Genomic DNA, 23,368 nt, shown 5'->3' on the forward strand with positions numbered 1-23,368 from the left:
TCACCCCATGATTTGCTATTGTTTCCAGACATAAAAGAGGAGACTGGATTTTTGACAAATCTCTGGAATACATGTATGTCTTATTTTAAAACTGGCATTCTCTAACTGTCTCATTGTCTAGGGACAAAATGACTCTAACTAAAAGCCCCAGGTCTCACTCATATGGGACTCCAGTGATTGAAAGAAAACCATACCAATTATTTTTTAAAATCCTAAATCAATTTATCATAAGTCATGTCAAAGGTGCTTGACAGGGTTTCTGACACTTTAAAACTATAAAATAGATTTCAAATTCTTAAATATACTCATGTGTCAGTTAAAACCAACAGGAGTAAAGTAAAATGCACCTACTGACAAAAATCAGTAATTTTTCAGGAAAAAAAAATAAGGAATAACAATATACTGGATTTGACTAGCTCTCTACATTTTCAGAGGACTTTTTACAAATAATTTTATCACATTTGCACAAAAATCTTATAAGCAGGTTGGGGCAGGCATCATTTGTCTTGCCCAAGGTCATAGCTAATATCTAGGAGCCTTTAGTGTGGAATCTAGGACTTCTCATTTCTTTTCTTCTTTTTTTTTTTTTTTTAGTTTTTTATTTTTTATAAACATATATTGGACTTCTCATTTCTAATTTGACATTCTCCTTTCCCTGTAACCAGCCAGCATTCATTCTACTGGTAAGAATTAAATAAGTTTAAACTTTTGGTAATACATCACTTGACATGATGCATCTAAATAAAACATCCTCATAAATTATGTATTTGTGATTCAATATTCTTTGAACAACATAAACTGAAGGTTTCCTCCCTTGCCGCTATAATTACAGTTACTACTATAGGGAAGAGGACATTCAACAACAAAAATAAAAAGAGAATGGGAATTAAACATGTACAACAGAAAATGTCTACAGAGTTTATTTTGGCAAAGGTAGCAAGCAACTTGACACTGATTTTGGCCAAAATATGAAGCTAACTATTCTGTGACAGAAAGAGGGAACTGTAAGATCATTGTTGACTTCCAGTGATTCCAAGATTATGTCACTTCACTCTAGCTGGCTAGCTCTACATCAGAAGAGAGATTGTGTTCTGCTTCCTGAATTATCCACTTCATGCCACAGAAGACACATGGGATCTAAGAACAGCAGGCGTTTTCGACAAATAGGAGGAAGATGAGAAGCTACTGGTCGACTACCTAATAAGGATCTGCACATGGAAATAGTTCTTTTTAATGGCTGAACATAGATTCTTAGATTTTTTTTAAAATTTTTAATTTTTAATTTTTTATAAACAAATAATATATTTTTATCCCCAGGGGTACAGGTCTGTGAATCGCCAGGTTTACACACTTCACAGCACTCACCAAAGCACATACCCTCCCCAATGTCCATAACCCCACCCCCCTTCTCCCAACCCCCCTTCCCCCAGCAACCCTCAGTTTGTTTTGTGAGATTAAGAGTCACTTATGGTTTGTCTCCCTCCCAATCCCATCTTGTTTCATTTATTCTTCTCCTACCCACTTAAGCCCCCATGTTGCATCACCACTTCCTCATATCAGGGAGATCATATGATAGTTGTCTTTCTCCACTTATAGATTCTTAGATTTATAATGATCCATTTATAAGTATGTAATCTGTGTATGTTTATATATATATATATATATAAATATATATATATATGAATATCTATGCAAATACAGGTGTTTGTGTTAACACACATGGATATATACATAAAAATACAACTGGCCTTGTTCCAAAAAGAATTTAATTCTACCTGTCAAAATATGTACATTAAGATAAAATGGTACTTTAAGGCTCAAGAGAACAAACACTTAAAAATTAGATAAAATCAAGGGTATATTTAAAACACAAAATATATACATATCATTAGGTATGTTCTTTTGAAAGTGGCAGTCAACATATAGCTTTGAACTTTCTCACAGCTAATGCAAGAGGGAACTGCACCACCTCTTGGGACTGTGATGTGATATGAAGTAACCACCCCTTTCGGCACCAGCATGAAATTTCCAGCACTATAAAATCAGGGTCATAAAATCAGGGCGTCTTCTACGTTTGTGTATACAATAGGGGAGCAGGACTCCTGCTAACCAACTGCAACCTGGAACATTCGGGTTAGGGAAAGAAAACCCAGAAGGAAGAAGATGCTGTGTGTCTTAGAGGGAAGGTGCAGGAAGGGCAGTGAGAATGACCAGTCACAGCTGCCCAAGGAGTAAAGGACACAGAGCGAAGGGAGAAAAACAAAGGGAAAACTCCTTTACATGGTGACTGTGGTTTGGACCCCATGAAATTCTGAAGTATCTCTGTAAGGTTTTCTTCTTTCAGGTCAATGATCTCTGTCTTAATTCTCAGGAGAACCATTGAGCAAACACATGTATTTCTTTAATTACCTTTAATTTAATAATTTTATTCTGTATTCATATATCATAATCAGATGATATGAAATCTGATTTAATGTCCATCCCTGAATTTTGTCATTAGAACTGGGTTATTTTCTATATCTTTGGATGCTCTCTGTCCTCTGAACTTGAGTTTCTCATTTGGCAAAATGAAAGAACATGATCGACCTAGTAAAGCCTTTCACACTGATCAAGTATGAAAGCAAGCACGTCACAAAGTGCCACAATAAACTGTAGCTGCCATTTAATAACACTTTAGATTGTTCTTGGCAAAATATGTTGATTTGTTTCCATTTTAAGGTATTTCATTACTTGTTAATTAAACCTGCATTATCTCATCATGCCTAATCCCTTACATTTGTGTTAGCATAACTGTTGCCAAACCCTGGGATCCTTTCCTATGAGGAATATTTGCAGTGTGTCTAACATGAAGTTGTGTTAATTTTCTTTTCTTTCCTTTTGTTTTCTTGCTTCTCTTCAATGTCTCTGTAATTGTTTTTATTTCAATAGCCCCCTTGGAAGAAGCATGGAGAGGTGAATCAGAATATATGGGTTCTAATAGTGGTTCTGCCACAAGCAAGCTGTAATGATCATGATCAAGGCATTTAATTTCTCTGGAGTTTAGCTCTCCCTTCTCATACGATGGCCTGGTAAAATACATCATAATTGCTCACGGCGACATAAAACAATGTGTACAAAAGTGCTCTGAAACATCTAACACACCCAAAGATTTCTAAAGAATGTTGCTGAGTATTTTCTTCAATTTACCTTCTGTCTTGGAACAGTTTTATTTCTCTATTAAGAGTACTAATTACATGGGGCGCATGGATGGCTCAGTAGTTAAGCGTCTGCCTTCTGCTTAGGTCAGGATCCCAGAACCCTGGGATCTAGCCGCCCCTGGGGCTCCCTGCACAGTGGCGGGGGTGGGGGGGAGTGGGGAGGGGCTGCTTGTCCTTCTCCCACTCCCCCTGCTTTGTTCCCTCTCTTGCTGTGCCTCTCTCTGTTAAATAAATAAATAAACATCTTTTTTTAAAAAGTACTAATTACAACAGCAATAATTTGAAGTCAGTTCTAGGAGTGTTCCATTCTCTTAAAAATTGAAATTCTAGCATTCCTGATGCACACAAAGAAGTGGTATTCAAAACGGTAGTAGTAAATAGGCCACTATTGAGGGCCTACCCTCTGTCCAGTCTTGTGCAAAGAATATCTTGAATTTTACTATACAAATGATTTCAGTGATATTATCTACTCAAACACATTCTGAGTGTTCAAGGGCAGACATTCATGTGTCTCTTTCATATTATATTTAATTTATAAGTTATGTGATACTGGAAATTAATGAGTATAAAACATTTGAAATATTTGCATATTTATTTGCTTCTCTAGAGATAAATTTCACTACCTAGTTACAATCTATAACTAAAATATATACATCACCTAGATGAGAGGCCTAAGCAAACAGTGGACACTGAATAGTTGATGAAGTTGATATATATGTATAATTTAAATATTATATGCTTGTCTGTATTCATATATCATAATAATTATACCAATTTATCTTTATCTCCTTACATATTTGATTTATTTAGCAATATTATCTAAGAAATTTAGAGCCAAAATGCTTGTGATTTATAAGATTTATGATCAGGGATTAAATAGATAAATCACCAAAGCAAAACTATCACTAAGCCTTATACTTCTAGATGAAGGTTACAGCGATCTTTAGCTGATTTTTTTTTTTTTAATAACCTGTGAAAATTTGAATCCCACCTTCTGGATTATTTGTGAACATTCAATTTATTCCTCAGAGTTTTCAACTCAGATTATAATAGTAATGACTTTTTGAAAAAAATTTTTTAAATGGAGAGTTTCCCTGTCTCATTATTTAGAGATTTCAAAATAAAGCATTTCAGGTCATTAGATTACGGAGGATTTTTCTAATCACAATTGCACAGCTAAACAATCTTATTGTTTCATGTTGTTTTAAATTTAAAAGTCTTTATAACTTTAAACCCAAAACTAGCATTTTTAAACTAAGTGGATTATCACTGTCTCCTCTTTCTACCTGGAAGAAAAAAAAAGCGGTATTTGAAGCTGGAATTTAAAACTGGTTGCTATTCTATTTTCTGTTCTAAAGATAAAATTATTATTTAATAATTATTTAATATAAGTGAAACATCTCAAAAATTGCAGGATCTTTAAATACTTGGTGTCACAGATGTTATGGAGTTGTCTATTTTTTTTAAATCAAGATCTACATAATTTTACAAAATTGGAATATATATACTTGAGGAAATACCATCCTTGGAACTAGGACCTAATCCCTTTGTTGCTGCTGGATGGTGATGTGGACATCCTCTTTCCTTTCCGGAACACAATTAGAACCCATTATTAAAATTAAAGTAGAAGCACAGCAAACAGAGAAGGATGGGCCATGAATGCCTATAATTACCCAAGCAAAGTTCTCTAATGGTCCCTCTGCATTTATAGTAATGTTGGTCAGACTTGAGGATAAGTCCATTAGATCTACGTATCCTATCAATTACATAATTCTCCAAATGCATTACGCTAGGATTGACACTGTACAGTCAATGGCAGCTCTGCTGGATTGATAGCTCTGCTGGTGACTGTGACATTTTGCCTGACAAAGAAGGAGTGCAAAAGAAGTGAGGCGCCAAATGCGCGGTCCCTCTGTTTTCCTCAGTGAAAGTGAGCATTGAACACTGAGTTTTGCGTATATTGGATGGTTCTGGAGAATTCTCTCAGCCACAGTGAATGAGCAGGTTCTCCATTCTGTGGCCTAACCCTTTTACAAGTACACCAGCAAGCAAGAGCTGTGCCATATTATGGCCAACACTGAACTGATTAACCATAGATTATGAAGAAATTTAATTGTTCTATATTTGTTATTTTCCAGTATATTTCCTATTAGCTTCTTTTTCTGACACCTTTTGTTGCCAAAGGATCTTCAGTTTTGTGTCCATCCAGGCTCATGCCCTGAACTCTGGAAATATTTTGATCACTAACATATATTGACCCAATTTTCCATTTAATTGCTTTTATCGGTATCACTTAAAATTCAGTGTGCTCTTCAAGGAAGTTCTCAATGTGGACTGCAGAGGACTGGAAAACACATTGACTTGAAACTTAAATTCTAACTCTGATACTTTAATATTAGGACTCTGAGCAAATTAATAATAATCAGTCCTTGGACTGGACTCATCATGTCCAATCATTGTTTCAAGTGCTTGGTGAATTTTAATTTACATAATTCTCACAACAACCCTATAAGAAGGTCCTATTATCACAACTAATGTTGGAAGAACTGAGATGCAAAGAGTTTAAGTAGCTTTTTTGGAGTCACACAGCCAGAAAGTATAGAACTCAAAATTTGTATCAAGGAATTCTAGCTCCAAAATTGGTTCCATAATGCTATTTTTCCACTTGAAGAATTTTTCTTAATCTGTTAAATGGGGTAATATTCACCTTATTGGACTTATGTTGCTATATCTAGAATATAGCAGCCTGTTTTATTTTATTTTTAAGGATTTTATTCATTTATTTGAGAGAGAGAGACAGAGACAGAGAGAACAAACATGAGCAGAGGGAAGGATAGAGGGAGGAAAAAAGCAGACTTCCCGCTGAGCAGGGAGCCCCATATGGGGCTCAATCCCAGGACCCTGAGATCATGACCTGAGTAGGGAGCCAATGCAGGGTTCAGTACCAGGATCCTGGGATCACAACCTGAGCTGAAGGCAGACACTTAACTGAGCTAACCAGGTGCCCCCAAAATTACTTAAGTAAACTCTATACCCAATGTGGGGCTCAAACTCCTAACCCCAAGATCAAGAGTCACATTCTTCTACCACTGAGTCAGCCAGCTGCCCATTACTAGTGGTCTTTTTATTACTGTATGAAGATATGTGTATGTGTGTGTGTATGTGTGTACATGTAGGCATGTATATACGTTTGTATAAAATAGGTCTGTCCTTTACAGTTATTTTAGAAATTCTATTTGAGTACTGTCGCTTAGATATTAAATCACCAGAGCTAGAACTAAGATATTAAAAATTCTGCCGAATAACTAGCAGTAACTTTAAATATTTTATATTTAGAAAAACTCATATTACCTTCCAGAGAAATTCATGCATACATTTATTATTTATTTATGTGTGACGAGAGAAAGAAACATTTTATATCAAAAATGTGCTTGCAGAACTGGATGCCCAAATCATTAGAGAAGTAAGTTGGTTACTCACTTATTGGATGGAATATTGAGTGGACAGGCACAGGGCTGACAGTCTTCAGAGGTTCCTTTACTAGGATCACCATAGTAACCAGGGAGACATTTATTGCAGTATGGGCCACCTGTGTGATTCTTACAGTTCTGAGGAAGAAATGCACATCAAAGATTATTATTTCGGTCTCAAGCATCAACATATTACCAAAAATAGATCTACAGAGTTATTAGTCTATTCCCTGTTAGGAAGAAGAGTTTTCCTCATTAAATAGTCAATTTCGCAGCTGGGAAATAGCATTGAAAATTAATCTAATATGTAGCTTATAAACTGCATATCAGTTTCAGCATATGCATACTTAACAAAAAACAACTTAAGTTCCTAATAATTTTTTTCATCATACAAATCTTATTTCCTTTTTCTGTTAGTTTTCAATTTTTTTCATAGAAAATACATGTGATTGTGCATATGTGTGTTACATATGCATAGTTACAGAGTCCTAATAATATATATATTTAATAGAAATTGTAGCTGATTCTAGGTAAAAGCCAATTGTTCAGTTTAAAACTGTAGATTTAATGAGAACAGTGGCTACTCGTACAAATCCTCTGGGACAATGATGCTCTTATCTCAGTGATTAATTTGGACCTCAGTGGGCTCTGATGATTTGGACAATACACTAACATATTACATCTATAAGGGGCCTGCTTGGCTCCTAACTAAACAATGAGAATACTGAAAGATTTTTAAACACATCAATATGTAATGAAACCACAAGGCACATAATTTCTCCAGAACTTTTTTTTTTTTAAGTGAAATGGCATTTTTCTACAAAGTAGTAATTTTGGGTCCAATGTCCTTTCCAAAAAAATCAAATTACAATAATTTATATCTAGATTTCTTCATATTAGTTAAAGTATACTTATCAACTCAGGCTGTGTTTACAAAAGGCTGGTATAAGGGTGAACAATCCAGTTAACCAAACACTGGAGTTGTCTATAAAGCTTTCAATAGCACAATTTGATAAATTTTTATGTTTTGGCACCATGTTTCCCCTCCAATGGCACAATAAAATGTATGTAATTGCTTTTAAAAAATGTCCAATATGGATTTATTATGACTTAAATACATTTTTATTTTTATAACCATATAAAATTAAAATATTTTTCTCATGTTAAAACGAGTTCATCAGAGCTTAGGGGTACAAAATCTTTATCTTTATGACCATTAATTAAATATGCAGAAGAAATACTGAAAATGTAAATTCCCTTTAAGGATAAAGCAAATTATTTATCAATCTGGATGACCACTGGAAAGACCAGCCTAATTTAATGAAAGGTCTGAAATATTATTACATCAGTGTATTTTTTAAAGAAGCTCATTTTAATTACATTTAATTAATGGATAATAAAAACATACAAATAAATACATGGTTTTAAATGGAACTTGTTAAATTCCTTGGGGAGAGGGACAACTTCTTTATTGAGTAGAAGATATTAAATCAAAATCCAATCATTTAGAGCTCTGAATCTCTCACATTCTGTAAAATGAGGGAGTTAAATCCTATGATTTATTAAGTTTTCAAGCTCTGAAATCCCATGACAATTTCATCAGCTACAAGTGAAAAGATATTTCTTTAGTATCTGGTGATACTTGAAAATAGGTTTTTCTTTAAGGTACTTTAATTTCTCTCTCAAATACATATAGCAAGTCTTTTTTCAAAGAGAGCAGAGGCTAACTTCTAAATAGCACGTATTCAGATGGAGTGTAGAGAACACGGACCAATGTGAAGAAAGGCTTTGTCCTCTTTGACTTCATCTTTGTATTAATTCCTTTCAGTATTAATTCCTTTGTATTAATTCCTTTCAACCTCAAGCTTAACTAAGGTTGGCTATTACTTAAAAAAAATGTGTATTTTTTGCAATATTCTTTCATATTGTCATGATCAAATTATAACTTTCGAAGATTTAGGTGTTTTAAAAAACAAGATCATGAAACTGATTGTCTTAACCATGTTTCAAGGGGTATTTCTGAAATTCCACTGAAAATCTTGCATAACGCAGACAGCCTCCTTTTCTTTAACTACTGATCTAAAAGAAAAAGAACATCTACAAGTTGCTTATATTTACTGATGTCCTATTTCTTCTAGAGGACATCATAAAATCAGTCTTCACACTTGAGTGTTTTTGCAAGTGAGCCTATGAAACAGCATTAGACAACAGTACAGTGGAAATCGGAACTGAAAAAAGATGAGAAGTATTCTCTGATGGGCTGGATATTTTCACAGGTGTCCAGATCTAAAATGCTTTCCAAATTTCCATTCATAGCACTTACGACAATAACAATGAGAAGGGGCAAGTATACAATCTTCCCACGTGGCTTTGAATGTTTCCTGGGTCACTTCAAATGTACTTTAAGTTAAAATGACCTTTTGATATAGGTCCACACTATAACAGAGGTCTAGATTTTGATCTGATATAAAAAAAAAAATTTAGTTCATTTCTAATTATATTTCAGACCAAGCCAATCGAAAAGCAGTTTACCTGTAAATTTCATTAATTCTCTGTTTAATGCTAGGGGAAAAATACATAATAAAAAAGGAGATAAAATGCATGTTAAGTAAACATTAAAAAGGTCTTTAATGCACAACAAATATTTTTCTCTGCGAATCATATTAGAAACAATATGCTCAAAATGGGGTATTAGCACTTACTTCATTATCAACATAATTTCAGATAAAAGGCATTTGAAATTCTCCCTAAGTATCTTCTTACATGATCACATATTAACCAGCCATAATGGAAAACCGAGAAAACACCAGATTCTTCTTCTATTGCAAGATCTCTATTGGGAAGATCCTAGGGAATCCTAGGAAATCCTAGGAAATCCCTAGGATTCCCTCTGTTATTTGAAGGTGGACTCCTATTTTTTTCTCCATGAAACGGAGTCAATAAACAAGATTTCAACAAAAGATCTCAGATAATTGTTGCTCCCTCCTTTCTTCCTCCCCAAATTATGCTGAATGAAACTATTTTATTCTAAAAAAAAGGGCTTCCATTCTCAGAAACATCACATAACCAAATGGACCAAAAGCATGATCTGATTTACTCTTCATCAACTAAACATGAACTAGGACTATTGAAAACATTATAAGTCTGGTATTGTGATCTGTTTAGTTTGTCTTTTTAGATTTAAATAAAGCAAATCCATATCAGCTTTGGGCTGAATAGTACCTAAAGCATGTTAGCAAAGCATTTAAAGGTAACTCAACATTTTTCCCATGGTACATTTTAAAAGACGTGTGGTATAATTAAAATGAAAATTGCTTAGTTTCTCTATTTTTCTAGTAGGAAAATCTACTGATCCAAAAATTAAGGCTACCATGCTTTATACTGCGATGCAATTAAACAAAATCTTGTAGAAAGAAAACAGAAAGAGCATCAATAAATCTAAATGCCAAATTGCATCAAAACAAAAGCCCTGAATTTTCATTTGGGGTTTTTCCCAGAAGCTTTTAGGTGGATGAGAAAGGGGGTAAAACTGGGCAAGAGGAAGAGAAAATATTAAGAAATAGAGATAACAGAGTCTGCTTTAAATTCTACAGGGAAATGAGAATATGATATCCTCCTAAATTGGCACTGTTTCAAATTGTGTTTCTGCAAGACTGATGAAATGAGAAATGTCGCTTCAAGCTTCATGCCATGTCAGACATTATGAAACGAACATGCCCTTGAGTTCACCAGAATGGTCTATGTAGCATACATTCTCCAATCTAGAAGTTTCTTAGCAGGATGGGAAGGTCTGGCCTTTGCAGAGATTTTCTTCTGCTGAAAAGTTTAGACTTAATTGTAGCAAGGACAAGAGGCTCTGGTGACTATGTACCACATATATTTATTATTTCTTAATCTATATGTGATATTTTTTCTTTACTTAATTGTTGAAATTTTAAAATAAAAAAAACACGCAGCATACCTTCATTTTTTTCACTGTGGAAAAAACTGAATTATGTCTATTTTAAAAATTATATTTTATATTTTGATATGGGGATACAAATCATTTCCTGTTATAGAAATACAGACTATCTTTGATCGATTTATGGAAGGGATTGAAGCCATATATCTTCATGGTAGATAGGTATCCCAGTCCGTTATATTTTATTATAATATATCTAATTCTAATTCAATTCTTAGACTACTATGGATAAACATTTCCTAATACTTTTTAGTCCGGGAGACCACATATGAAGGAGCATTGTCAGCTGTCAACTCAGTTCAATATAAAGACTCCTGTTGAGTCACTTCTTAACTCAAGAGTTTGTCCCACTGGTAACAGTTGAATTGCAGGGCCTACTAAGCTGATTTTAGCCTTGTCAGTCAGCATACCCAGAGGAGAAAGCACTTACCAGGCATTCCCCGGTGATGTCATCACAGGACTCAGCATGACCGAAGCACTGACATGGTTCACAGATGCCACCAAAAATAGTTCCATTCACTCGTCTGTGCTGAGGCCAACAAGACTGGAAGAAAGGTAGGGTTCCAAGTCTCAGGGATTTTTTTCTTTAATTTTGTTTTTTTGTCCTTTTTAGTAGCAAATTCAGCAAACATGCTCACCAAAGTGTTGCCATTATTGAAACATTGTTACAGAGCTAGATCTGACATTTGGGACTTGTTACTGACCTTAGTGTTACTGGCAGGTATGAGATTAGAGGAAGCATTAACTTGGTATCTTTTCTGAAATAGTAAAATAAAGAAGAGATATAAAGAATTGAAATGTGACAGTCTCAAAGTAAAAAGCACAGATAGGAAAATAGGAGAAAAATTACTGAAAAAAGGCAGCAGACACAAAAGGACTTTCAGAGAACCTCAGCCAAAGAGAGCACCTAATGTCATCCCAATCAATGTCGATTTTCCTGGAATGTGTTCCTTTACCCACATAGAACTGCCCTAAACTTGGTCACCTGGCAATCATTTGGAAGAAAGGTAGTGCCCCCCGCCCCCAATATTTGATCACATACACAGCTGACTTCTATACATGAAGAATTCACCTCTTTCCTTCTCAATTCCCCACATCCTAGTACATTTTCTCCAAATGACATTAAATAATTCAGGATTTATTTACCATATATTCCCTTGATATTTTATTGCATTATTCTACCAGAACTCTAGTTATACTCATCATTCCCTTTTTAAAGTGTGGAATACTGTATCATACAAAAATGGAATTCTGATTCAAAGAAATATTTGGGTCTTAGAACTTGGTGTCAGTGCCAACTCTAGGTCCACCATCAACCTTGATGAAGTTTCCCTTCCATGGGGGTTGATATGAACTGTACAGGATGCAAAATGGGGGGGGCGGCAAACACAACTGCCCTCTAGAAGCTTGTTAGAACTGCATTTTGTGGGTTATTTATTATATTACGGGATGGTTAACCATAACGTAATATATCATGAAAAGACCTCCCTTTTTTTTTCCAGTTGAAAATGGAAATGAGAAAAACCACTAAAGTAATAAAGTATAGAAAATTGTGTTGTGTACTGTTGGAAATGTTCTTTCTGCCTCAGGGTATGAAGAGTCTTAAATGAACATCAATAACAAACACATAAAAAAAGGGTCTGCTGATACTTCACATCTGAAAGGGAAGCAAAAATGACTTTCCTCTCAATTTGGTCAGTACAAAAAAGGTATTGATTTTCTATCCCTTTCTTATAATTTCTCCTCATTAAAGTCCTTGTCACCCTAGCTTCGTTGTAGAAGAAATATCCTTCTGTAATATGTATTTCTAAAAACTGGTGAAGCAGCAGACCCAGAAAGGGTAGAAATTAAGGGTGTTGATAACAGGGAGATAACTGATTAACTGTTTTAGGACATATATTCATTGAATTGTCATTCGTAAGCTTTCTGTATACTCTGCAAATGTACTACTCATATCACATCCTCATTGAGAACAAAAGCATCAACAATATCTCCATTTGTATCTCCATTCGCCATTTTCTCCTCTAGAACCATGGGGTGGGGCATGTGAGATTCTTACGCCTCTCAAAGGAGTATTACTATACTTGTAATCTGCATTCCATTATCGTTGTCTTTCCAGTATTCTCTCTCTCTGGGCTGCAACAATAATAGCTCTCTTTTCTACCAGATCACTACTATCAGCTCAAAAATATGATCCAGTATCCGCATTAAAAATTAACTAACTAGAGTGACAAAATTACTTCCCTAATGTGATGAAATTATTTCCTTAATATCCCATAACTTCCAGTTACCCACCTGTTTTTCTTTTTAGTATAACTAATAAAAAGGTCTTTTCTTCCTTACTTCACTCTCATGCTTCATTTCATTCTGCTCTGTCTTGTGCTGTCGCCACTCAGTTAAAACACTTTGGCTATATTACCACATCTCTGGTAGCCAAAGCCAGTGGACAATTCTATGATTGCCTGACCTCTCATCAACACATGGCTTAGCTGACTCCTCTCGCCTTCAAATGCCCTCTTCTCTCAATTTCCACAATATCACAGTTCCACTTCCGCCGTAGCTCTTTGCTAGCTCCTCCGCTTTAACCCAACTTCTCACTGTCAGGAGTTCCGAGGAGCTTTTCTCTTGATCACTTTCTCTTTCTCATCACACTGTCTCCTAGGTAATTTTATTCAGTCCCCTGGTTGATGATCCCTTCCAAATACGTATCTCTAGACCCGAAGGGTATTTCAAATTCAAGACCTGCATATTCTAACTGTACATTCACATCTATACTTTACACTTTTCAAACCCTGTATTTCTAAGATGGACTATTGATTCTGTCCTCTCCCCACAGCTCTTCCTCCCCAGTCTTCCCCAGCTCAGTAAATGACATCATATCCAATCGTTCAAGCTGGTAATTTATGACTCATTCTTAAACTCCTCAGTTCTTTAAACTCTCCCCTGGTATGTAAACTATCAATAAATCCTACTGGTTCTACCACCAAAATATATACAGAGTAAACCCATATCCTTCTCCATCCTCTGCCATTAGCCTACAACCAACCACAACAGTATAGTCTACCATCATAGCATGCTCTACCACAGTAGCATATGAACTATTCTTCCTCTCATTCTTGCCTTCCTATTTTGTGTTCTTCAGACTGGAGCCATAAAAACTTCCTTATATAATAAAACACAGATCATGCAACTACCCACCTTAAAATATTCTCATCAATTTCTATTGCACTTAGAATAAAATCCTACATTGTTATAATGCAGGCCACGCTCTGAATGGTCTGGTTCTTCCAATCATGTCTCATATCACTCTCTCCCTTTCTTACTAAGGTTTAGGCATCTTTGCCATCTTTCAGGTCCTTGTGGACTCCAAAAAGCTCCTTTCCACTCCCTCCTCATACACTTCCAGCTTCTTCTACGAAGCTGATTTTTTCATTCTTCAACACTCAGATTATATATTTCCACTTCAGAGAGCCTCTCCTGACCACCTTTCATAAAGTAGCCCTACTCATCTACTCCTCCAACACTCTTCCTTTTAGTTGTATCAAGATACCTTGTGAATTTTCTTCATGGCATTTATTACATTTATTTAAATTTGTTCTCTGGCATATTATCTAGCCACCACTCAAGGTAATGTCCTTGAAGGCAGGGACCATATCTGTATTATTCATCACCTTATCATTCATATCAAGGGTCTTGATTGTATCAAAATATATGATTATCAGTATCAGTTAAAAAATATATTAACACTTTCATGACATAGTTAATATTATTCCCATCTTATAGAAAAGAAAGCTAAGATTTGAATTAAAGTACTTCTTTTTCAGTATCCCATTTTGCTTTGATTTGCTCACCTGTCTCACCTGTGAAATGAAATGAATTATGATGGTACCAGGAAAGTTAGAAAATATTTGAAAGATTAAACTGTGGAGTGATTTATGAGAAGTTGGGTAGAAATGAGAAAACAAGATTTTAAATCAACATTTTGGCCCCAAATAAAGTAAAAGAGAATGATATTATAACGAGAGGTTTGACCTGTTTTTTGGCAACCAAGAATTATGACATTCTAGTCTTTGTAATTTACTCAGCTCTTAAGTGGTTTGTGGATATTGGTGATAGCAAAGCTAGTGTGACTGGCCTTATGAACTCAATAAAAAGCAAATAAAATCAGGAAAGGATAGGAATGAATAATAGCAAGTCTAAAAATTGGGCCTTTTGATGAGGAAAGGAAGGAATTGTTAATGGAAAAAATGAAAGAGAGAGAAATCCTGGAGTTCCAGAATTCATTTTCTCCTGATTCAACTAAATTCCTTTATGGGCTTCCAAACACCTTTATTTATCAAACAATTATTGTGTAAGAATCACAAGAAGCTTTCACTTTCCCTCCTCTGTTTCTTTGACTCTTTCATGCTTCTCTCTTTCTACCTAATTGTTACCATTAATTTAGCATCCAATTTGAGGTTTTTGCACGCAGGGATACTTTCAGTGACACTGCGCTGTATTGGAACTGCTCATCTCTTTCAATGATTATTGCACTTACATTCTGTACCACTTACCGGTCCTTTAATTATATAGTGCTGAGATCCAATTTTTCATAGGTGTTTGTTCTGGCTCTCTAAATAGATGGTTAGTTCTCTAAGGACAGGGATTATGATGTAACCTTCCAGATAATCCCCTCAGCATCTAGTACAGAATTTACTAAAGATTCACAATAAATACCTTTGAAGAGAGGAACGAATAAGCAAAAAACATAGCCAACTGAACAATTCTAATATTCAGTTTTATATCAATGGATGTTTGGCACTCATAAAGATGAAGAAGAGTACACGGAATAATGAATCTAGGAATAAGTATTAAAGGAAGAATAGAATCAAGGTATTTATTATTCCAATTGAAATAGGAACTTAAAGGTTCAAAGGGAGCTTTCTGGCTTGAATAAAAACTGGTAGGCTCTTAATAAAAGAATATGTTTCATCAAATACAGCATGTGTTTTAAATGTAAAATCAAATTTAGGTTGACAGAACAAATTTATTTCCACAGTTATTTTTCTCTTCTTTAGATGAATTTTGTAAAAATCAAGTATGTCAATGAATTTCATTTAGTTTTATTTCTAGATAGGTGAATCCGAGCCTCGTTAAAGAAAACACATTTGTCATGAATATGACTCTAAATCCTGTATATCCTCTAAAAGCATGCATTATTTTAGAGCACAAAAGAACTAACAGAGCAATGCCTAGAGTATTTCTATAAATGGTTTAATGGGATAGTGTGTTGAAGTGGAACATCTTGGTACACTCAAATGATTCCTTAAAGGCACCATTTTTAAAGAATTTAAGCTTCTATTTATCTGCAAGCCATGTCCTCTATCAGAAAAATTTTTTGACCAGGTTTTAGGTAAAGCCAATTTCAAACTACTGAAAAAAATACATATAAGTATAGGAAAATGATTACTTTAAAATGACACATTGTGGTATTAAATAAGAAATGTTAATCTTACTACAAAACTAGAATATTGGGGCAGCAACAAATATCTCAAATTTCAGGTGTTAAGCAAATCAAAGCCATGTAGGAAAATTTCCAGATCAAAGTATTTCTTCCATATATTATATTCTTGGCATTTTAAAGATTGCATCCTTCAGTTGCTTGCAGTTTGGTGTTCTTAGAAATAAAGTAGAGAAGGAGTGTGATACACAAGATTAAAAACTGGAGGCAAGGGGAAAAAAACAGTGCGAATTCCTGGTAAGTATGGAGATAGAAATGAAGGGAAATTATTTTGAAATATTAAATATGATTCTGCTATCATTCATCTTATTTTATCAACCAATTAAATAGGAAATAAACACTCAGGAAATGATCAGATTTTCAGCTGTCGTAAGGTAAAAATATCCAAAACAGAAACATCATTTCAAGATGACATAATGTGAGCAGTACTCGATTTGAAAGCCATGATTTTTGGCAGACACTCAAGTTTCTTCTTTAAGGAAAACACTATCATTTATTTGTGCAATCACTGATGGAACAGCGAAACTACTTATAAAACAGTGTATTGAAAGCAATGTGCGAGGAACTTGGAATGCGTTGAGAATTTATTCCTGCAAACTTACTTCGCAAGAGGAGCCCGTGTATCCAGGAGGACACTGACAAACTTCCACAGCTGTGGCGAGGCTTCCGTCAGTAGGATAGGGCACCGCAGATTCAAGGCCCACCGAGCCTAACCTATAGTGGGAAGGAAAAGAGACGGTACATAGCTTGAGGACTCCTAGAGAAATAAGAATGGAAACATAGGTAAACTGTTTGTGTTGAGAAAGACAGCCCAAAAATATCCATAACTTGAAGCTCTGGTCATTCCTTAAGTCTGTCCAGCGCAAAGTGCTTGCCAGCACTCCCACTCTCGAATGCTGAAAAGGTACAAGAACATTCCTGCTCCCGTCTTGAGTTCTGGATGTGTTTTATTTCCTTTTTGGGAGGAGATAGTTTAAAATAACACAGTTGAAGGTGTTTTTAAAACAGAAAACATTCACATGATGGTTCGACTCACTTTAATATTTAAACTAGAAAAATCGAAAGAAGACAATATTAATTATCCAGTGCGAGCTTTTAAACTGGAAGGAAAGGGGTGCCTGGGTGGCTCAGTTGGTTAAGCTTCTGCCTTTGGCTCAGGTCATGATCCCGGGGTCCTAGAATGGCGTCTCACATCAGGCTCCCTGCTCAGTGGGAAGCCTGCTTCTCCCTCTGTCTGCTTTTCCCCCTGCTTGTGTTTCCTCTCTGGCTGTCTTTCTGTCAAATAAATAAAAATTTAAAAATAAATAAACAAATAAATTGGAAGGTAAGATGGAAGAAAAGAAGGAAGCTAGTCTGACTTCTTTTTTCTCAGAAACAAATCTGCATACTGATAGTTAAAGGTAAAAGTTTCTTTAAAAAAAAAATTTATTATGTTATATTAGTCACCATACAGTACATCATTAGTTTTTGATGTAGTGTTCCAAGATTCTCGTTTTCATACAACTGGAGCACTGGGTGTTATATACAAGGTGAAACTTCCACGTGCTATTTTTCTTAAATTTGTTTTTGGCCTCAATTAAAGGCATTGTTCTCTGTATCTGTGGTTTTCATTTCATCAGCACTCTGTATAATCCAGTGATTTTAGCAGAGTGATTTGGAGTCACTCATTATTTTGGGGAAAAGCTGGTTTGGCCAAATTGAAAAATGTCATTATATTTGCTTTTTATTTTTATATGTGGCATTTATGTACATTATGTGTTTATGTACTTCCCATATATATTTCTTTCCAAAAATATGAAAACTTAACAATTTAAATAAATGTTATTGTTGTCTTATTGGCTTTTTTCCATAAAAGAAATTTTAAAAGCTTCATTATTAACAACACAGACTCAGGAGTCAGACAGACCAAGACTCATACCCTGTCTCTGACATTTACCAGTCCTGTAGCCTAGAAAAAATTATTAATTTCTCTAGGTCTCAGTATTCTCCGCTATGCAGTGAAGATTATATAAGAGTTCATACATCATAAGCTTGATTTAAAAATTAAATGAAATACAATGAATATATAATGAATGAATATAAAGTTCTTGATTTAACATATAACACATAGTAGGTGATTATTAAATAGTAGGCATTTTATTAACATTATTCTTGTTGACTGTTGAGAGGGTATAGAAAATATCTACAGGAGTACTACAAGAAATACTACTTGAATCTCCAAATCTAGCTTTTTGCCATTTTAATATATTAAAACAAATTTTAAGTAAACTTCAAGGGTACAAAATTGATGGCTATTGACTAGTGGTAAGTATTATTTCTTAAAATGATTGATAACCTCCCCTAACACAACATTATGTGCCTTCTTTTAACTGTAAGAAAGATGTAACCAACTCTTGCATTTTCAGTTGCTTTCCAAAAGAGTGGTGGTAGATTTTTATTAATCAGTGATTCATGTTTACCAAGGAACTTCAGAGATTTGGAAATCTATGCTGTAATCAATCCAGACAACAAAGCTAATAGGCTCATTTAATGAATCTTCAAAAGTAACAAACTTTAACCAAATTGTAAACTTTTCAGCTAATAAATTTCTAAAAATATTACTGTTTTGGGGCACCTGGCTGACTCAGTCAATAGAGCATGAGATTCTTAATCTCAGGGTTGTGACTTCAAGCCCCACATTGGGCATGGAGTCTACTTAAAATTAAAAAAAAATACATTAAAGTAATTATTGTGTTTAGTCTCCCTTTACTAATACCAGACACTTGATGGCACCTTGGAATGTGTATGACCTCAGACATAACCAAGAAGTTGAAAAGAAAAATCAAGGCAATTGGATGGAATCTTCTTGGGTGCTGAGTACTAACTGGTATCTACTAAAGGTAAGAGACTTATCTTTAGCCACAGATTAATTCATTGAACACTGCTTCTTCAATGCTTTCTTCTTGGGGGTATAGTCTGGACAACCTAGTAGAAGGTCCTAAAATGTTAAGTATTAAAAATCACTCTCTTACAATATTCAGGTTATGTAGAGATTTTTAGGAAAATCCCTAAATGTTCATTTTCTAACCACCACCAAGTAAACGTGGACAAGAAGTATCACTGGCAATTCTTCTTTGTTTTTTCCACTGGGGTGAAATTCATATAACATAAAATTAACCATTTTAACATGTTCATTTAGTACATTCATAGTGTTGTATACCTGTAACCTTCATTTGGTTCCAAGCATTTTCACCGGCCCGTGGGAAAACCCTATACCTATTAAGCAGTCACTTTCTATTCTGGCCTTTCTGGTAGAAAGGTAACCCTGGTAAACCACAAGTCTGCTTTCTGTCTCCATGGATTTAACATGGATAATTCTGTATATTTCATATAATTGGAGTCATACATTGCATGAACTTTTGTGTCTGGCTTCTCTCTGTTAGTATGTTTTCAAAGTCCATCCTTGTTGTAGCATGTATCAGGGTATCATTCCTTTTTATGGCAGAGTAATATTCTACTGTATAAATACCACTCAACATATGGTTTGAATTACTAAGGAGAGTACTCGCTTGTGTCGACATGAGCTTATGAGCTACTTCTCATAAAGACCCTGTTGGGTCATCTGTATACCTCACCAGATCATCTCAATACATGCTCAATACATTTTTGTTGATTGGATGAATGGATAGATGGATAGTTGATAGATGGATAGATGAATGGGTAGGTTAATGAATAGGTGAATGGAATGTAGTTGTTTTATAAATACTAACATACTCCCAAATAAATGATAGACTAAAGCCTAATATCAACCCTCCAGATAAATAAAGTCAGAGAAGTAAAAGACAAATTACTCATTTGATCTGGCAAAAATAAATAAATAAATAGAAAAATGTTAGAGTTAGAACTTGAGGTCAGAGGTCAGAACACAACAGAACAAATTGTGACATCTTATTGGCTGCAATTAATGGACTGTCACAAGATTGACTTAGAGTTCTGATCACTTTAATTTCAGAATTAGATGATTTCAGGATTGCTATACTAGTTTACTATCACATAAAGTACTGCCACAATTTACTAAACAGTAGACTGGTCAATCGTATATACAGTCCTAGGATTTTCAATATAAAATTGAGTATTGGAATGTTTTAAAATAGAAAAGTGACTAATAGATTACTTTAAGGGAGAATTTAACATATAACAGAACAAAAACAAAAATATTTCCAATGAATTGCCAAATTTCATTTGTCTTTTGAACAACAGATGTTCCTCTCCTTAATCTGTGTAACCATTTTGAGCTATGAGAAATTTCAACATTCAAACATCTTTCCCAGCAATATCCCACATTAGCATTCACTGAGCAGACCCAATGTTCATCAGGTTCTGCTGTTGGTAAATGGGATTTTAATGTGTTTAACAGTTTTAAGTGTTACTCATAAAGAAGGCTGCAGTTTTTTTTCCCCCTTCAATATGGACATGTTCTTTTCTTGATACCAGGCTGCATTCATTTAAATACATAATGCTGGTAGGAATAAGGTACTAAATTTTAGAAGTGCATGGACTATCAAAGATTTGTCAACTTAGTCACATGCTTTAGTTGGCTCTTTCCCTTTATTCTTATGACTTGGAAATATGGATAAGATGATGAAGAGAAAAGACACAATTATATAAGCTTGTACTGAAAATTTTAGAATCATATCAGAAACATTATCCTGTTACTGACCTAAAAATCATTCTCAGTATTTTTGTTTCACTATATTTCCACCAGAGCTAGATAGGTTAAGCTTTAATAAAATAATAGTAACAATAATATATAAAACAAATTATTCTTTGAAGCAATAAGAACTATGAAACTATGATCATAAAATTCTTTCAAATAATTTTTTCCTATCTTTTTTTTTTTTCTATTAAAGGCATCCATTTAATTTTACTTAAATAAATGTAACTTTGGGCGAGCCACCAGAGGAAAATTTTATTGCTGTTTCAGGTGCTTTATTCTATTTCATTTCTGTCAAAACCTAAGATGATGACTCAGAACTTCCCATAGTCTCTACCTTGTGGAAGTTCCATCAAGCACCACTCAGGGGGAACTGATAAATATTACTCCACTCCTTAAAAGGCAAAGAGCCATTTAGTGGCCCAGGCAATATCTGAGTGGGCCATCTGAACAAGACCTAGACATTCCTACCATCATTTTTAGCTCCCCATCAAGTAAGGGAAATAACTGACAGGATTGGATTCCACTGAAGCCATTCACAGACATTATATTAAATGATAATATGATAATTCATCTCTTCCTTCTTAGCTCTACCAGTATGTACTGTGCATAGTTCTAATGTACTGTTTATTATACTACCGTAAATGCACATGTCTGCTTTCCATTCTGGAGTATGCCTTTTCTTAATTCAGTGATCATTTATCCACCATCATATCCTCTTTGCTTAGCTTAGAACAACCAAATCATAATAATTACTGCTTACTGAGTGTCTGCCATAACGGGGCTTGACAGACATCTCATTTAACTATGAGCGAATGCAGTGTGGTAATTGTGTTATTGTCTGCATTTACAAACGAAGAATCTGAGACTCAGAGAAGGGTTGTGTCTAAGATAACACAGTTAACCAACAGTGCAGCACAGAATCAAACCCAAGCATGACTACAAAACCAATGATCATTTTGTGATCCTACATTGTCTCCCAACATATTGCTAAATAGTGTGTCAGGTGTTTTTGGTACATGATTTTCTCACCTAGCCTTCAATTTTGAAAGTTAGACATTGCTTCTGCTATTATACAGAGGAGGAGACTGAGACTTAGATATATATAAAAGGCACTGAGTAAATGCTGTCATGCTGGCAGACTGAATGAATCCAATATTTACAGAATTGATTTGGCTGGTAGTCCAAGACAATAGCGGGGAAACACAGGTGGGTTTAAACCCTTTACCAAGAGCCCAACACCTAGTGAGTTGCATAATTTTTTTAAAATTTTAACGGCTTTATCAGTATAATTTCCTCAAAAAATGATACCTGTATCATTAATTTCAAAAGGTAGATGTGTACTATGCATCTATCAACACTATTACTATAATCATCAAGAGGCTTCTTTATTTATAAGAGTTTTTCTAGATTATTTATTACATAAATTCTGTGTAATGTTTTTGGTACAACCCCCCAACACACATTTACTCATATGAAGTCATATGAAGATATCTTGCCTTGAAACAATTCTGAATTCACTTTCAAAGAATAAAAACACATAAAGTATATCACGATAAAGTTATGATGGGGGCTCAATTATGCTGTGGTAACAACTCCATATTCTTAGTGTCTTAACAGAAAACAAAAAGTTTACTCATGCAAAATCCTCCACAGTTCTGAGTGAGTGATGGTTAAGGGTGGCTGACCTCTATTTGCTGTCAATACTTCAGGTAATTTTTATCTTCTGGTAGGTGGATAAGCTCCAGAGAGTCTCATACTAGCAATTCAATGCTTTTCTTGTGTGTGTGTGTCGGGGGCAGAGGGAGGAAGGCAGCAGGGGGAACTCACTCCCACTCACGTACCATTGGCCAAACCAAGTCATATGACCATATCCACCCTCAGAGGTTAGGGAAATATAATACTACGAAAGGAGTTGTTTGGATCTGGGTATTTACCCAAGGAAAATAAAAGCACTAATTTAAAAAGATGTAAAAATCCTATGTTTATTACAGCATTATTTACTACAGTCAATATATGCAAACAAACTACGTGTCTAACAACAGATGAATGGATAAAGAAGATGTGGTAATATATACACAATGGAATACTATTCAGCCATAACAAATAATGGGATCTTACCATTTGTTACAGCATAGGAAGCCCAAGGGGGTATTATGCTAAATGAAAAAAGTCAGACAGAGAAAGATAAATACCATATAATCTCACTTATATGTGGAATCTGCAACACAGAGCAAAGGGACAAATAAACAAATGACAACAACAAAGATGGAAGCTGGCTCATAAATACAGAGCACCAATAGGTGATTGCCAGAGTGGAGGGAAGTAGAGGATAGGCAAAGTAAGTGAAGGGAACTGAGGTACAAACTTCTGGTTATAACATCAACAGGTCATGGGGATGAAAAGTATAGCATCGGGAATATGGTTAATATTATGGCAATAACTTTGTATGGTGAGAGATGGTAACTACGCTTAATGTGAACATTTTGTAATGTGTATCATTGCTGAATCACTATGTCATACAACTGAAACTAATGATAATATATG

General features: G+C 34.8%; 1 protein-coding gene across 2 annotated transcripts in view; it reads right to left on the bottom strand.

Moving 5' to 3' along the window:
- LAMA2 (laminin subunit alpha 2) overlaps nt 1-23,368 on the bottom strand; it is a 491,254-nt gene that overhangs the window by 263,055 nt on the left and 204,831 nt on the right. For both annotated transcript variants that reach the window (XM_044249160.1, XM_044249149.1), the window contains exons 14-16: nt 16,731-16,842; nt 11,059-11,172; nt 6,678-6,805 (exon numbers count right to left, since the gene is read on the bottom strand). In XM_044249160.1, coding sequence (XP_044105095.1) covers nt 6,678-6,805; nt 11,059-11,172; nt 16,731-16,842 — 354 coding nt within the window. The remainder of the gene's footprint in view (nt 1-6,677; nt 6,806-11,058; nt 11,173-16,730; nt 16,843-23,368) is intronic.

Source organism: Neovison vison, chromosome 1 (genome assembly GCF_020171115.1).
Source record: "Neovison vison isolate M4711 chromosome 1, ASM_NN_V1, whole genome shotgun sequence".
Lineage (NCBI taxonomy): Eukaryota > Metazoa > Chordata > Mammalia > Carnivora > Mustelidae > Neogale > Neogale vison.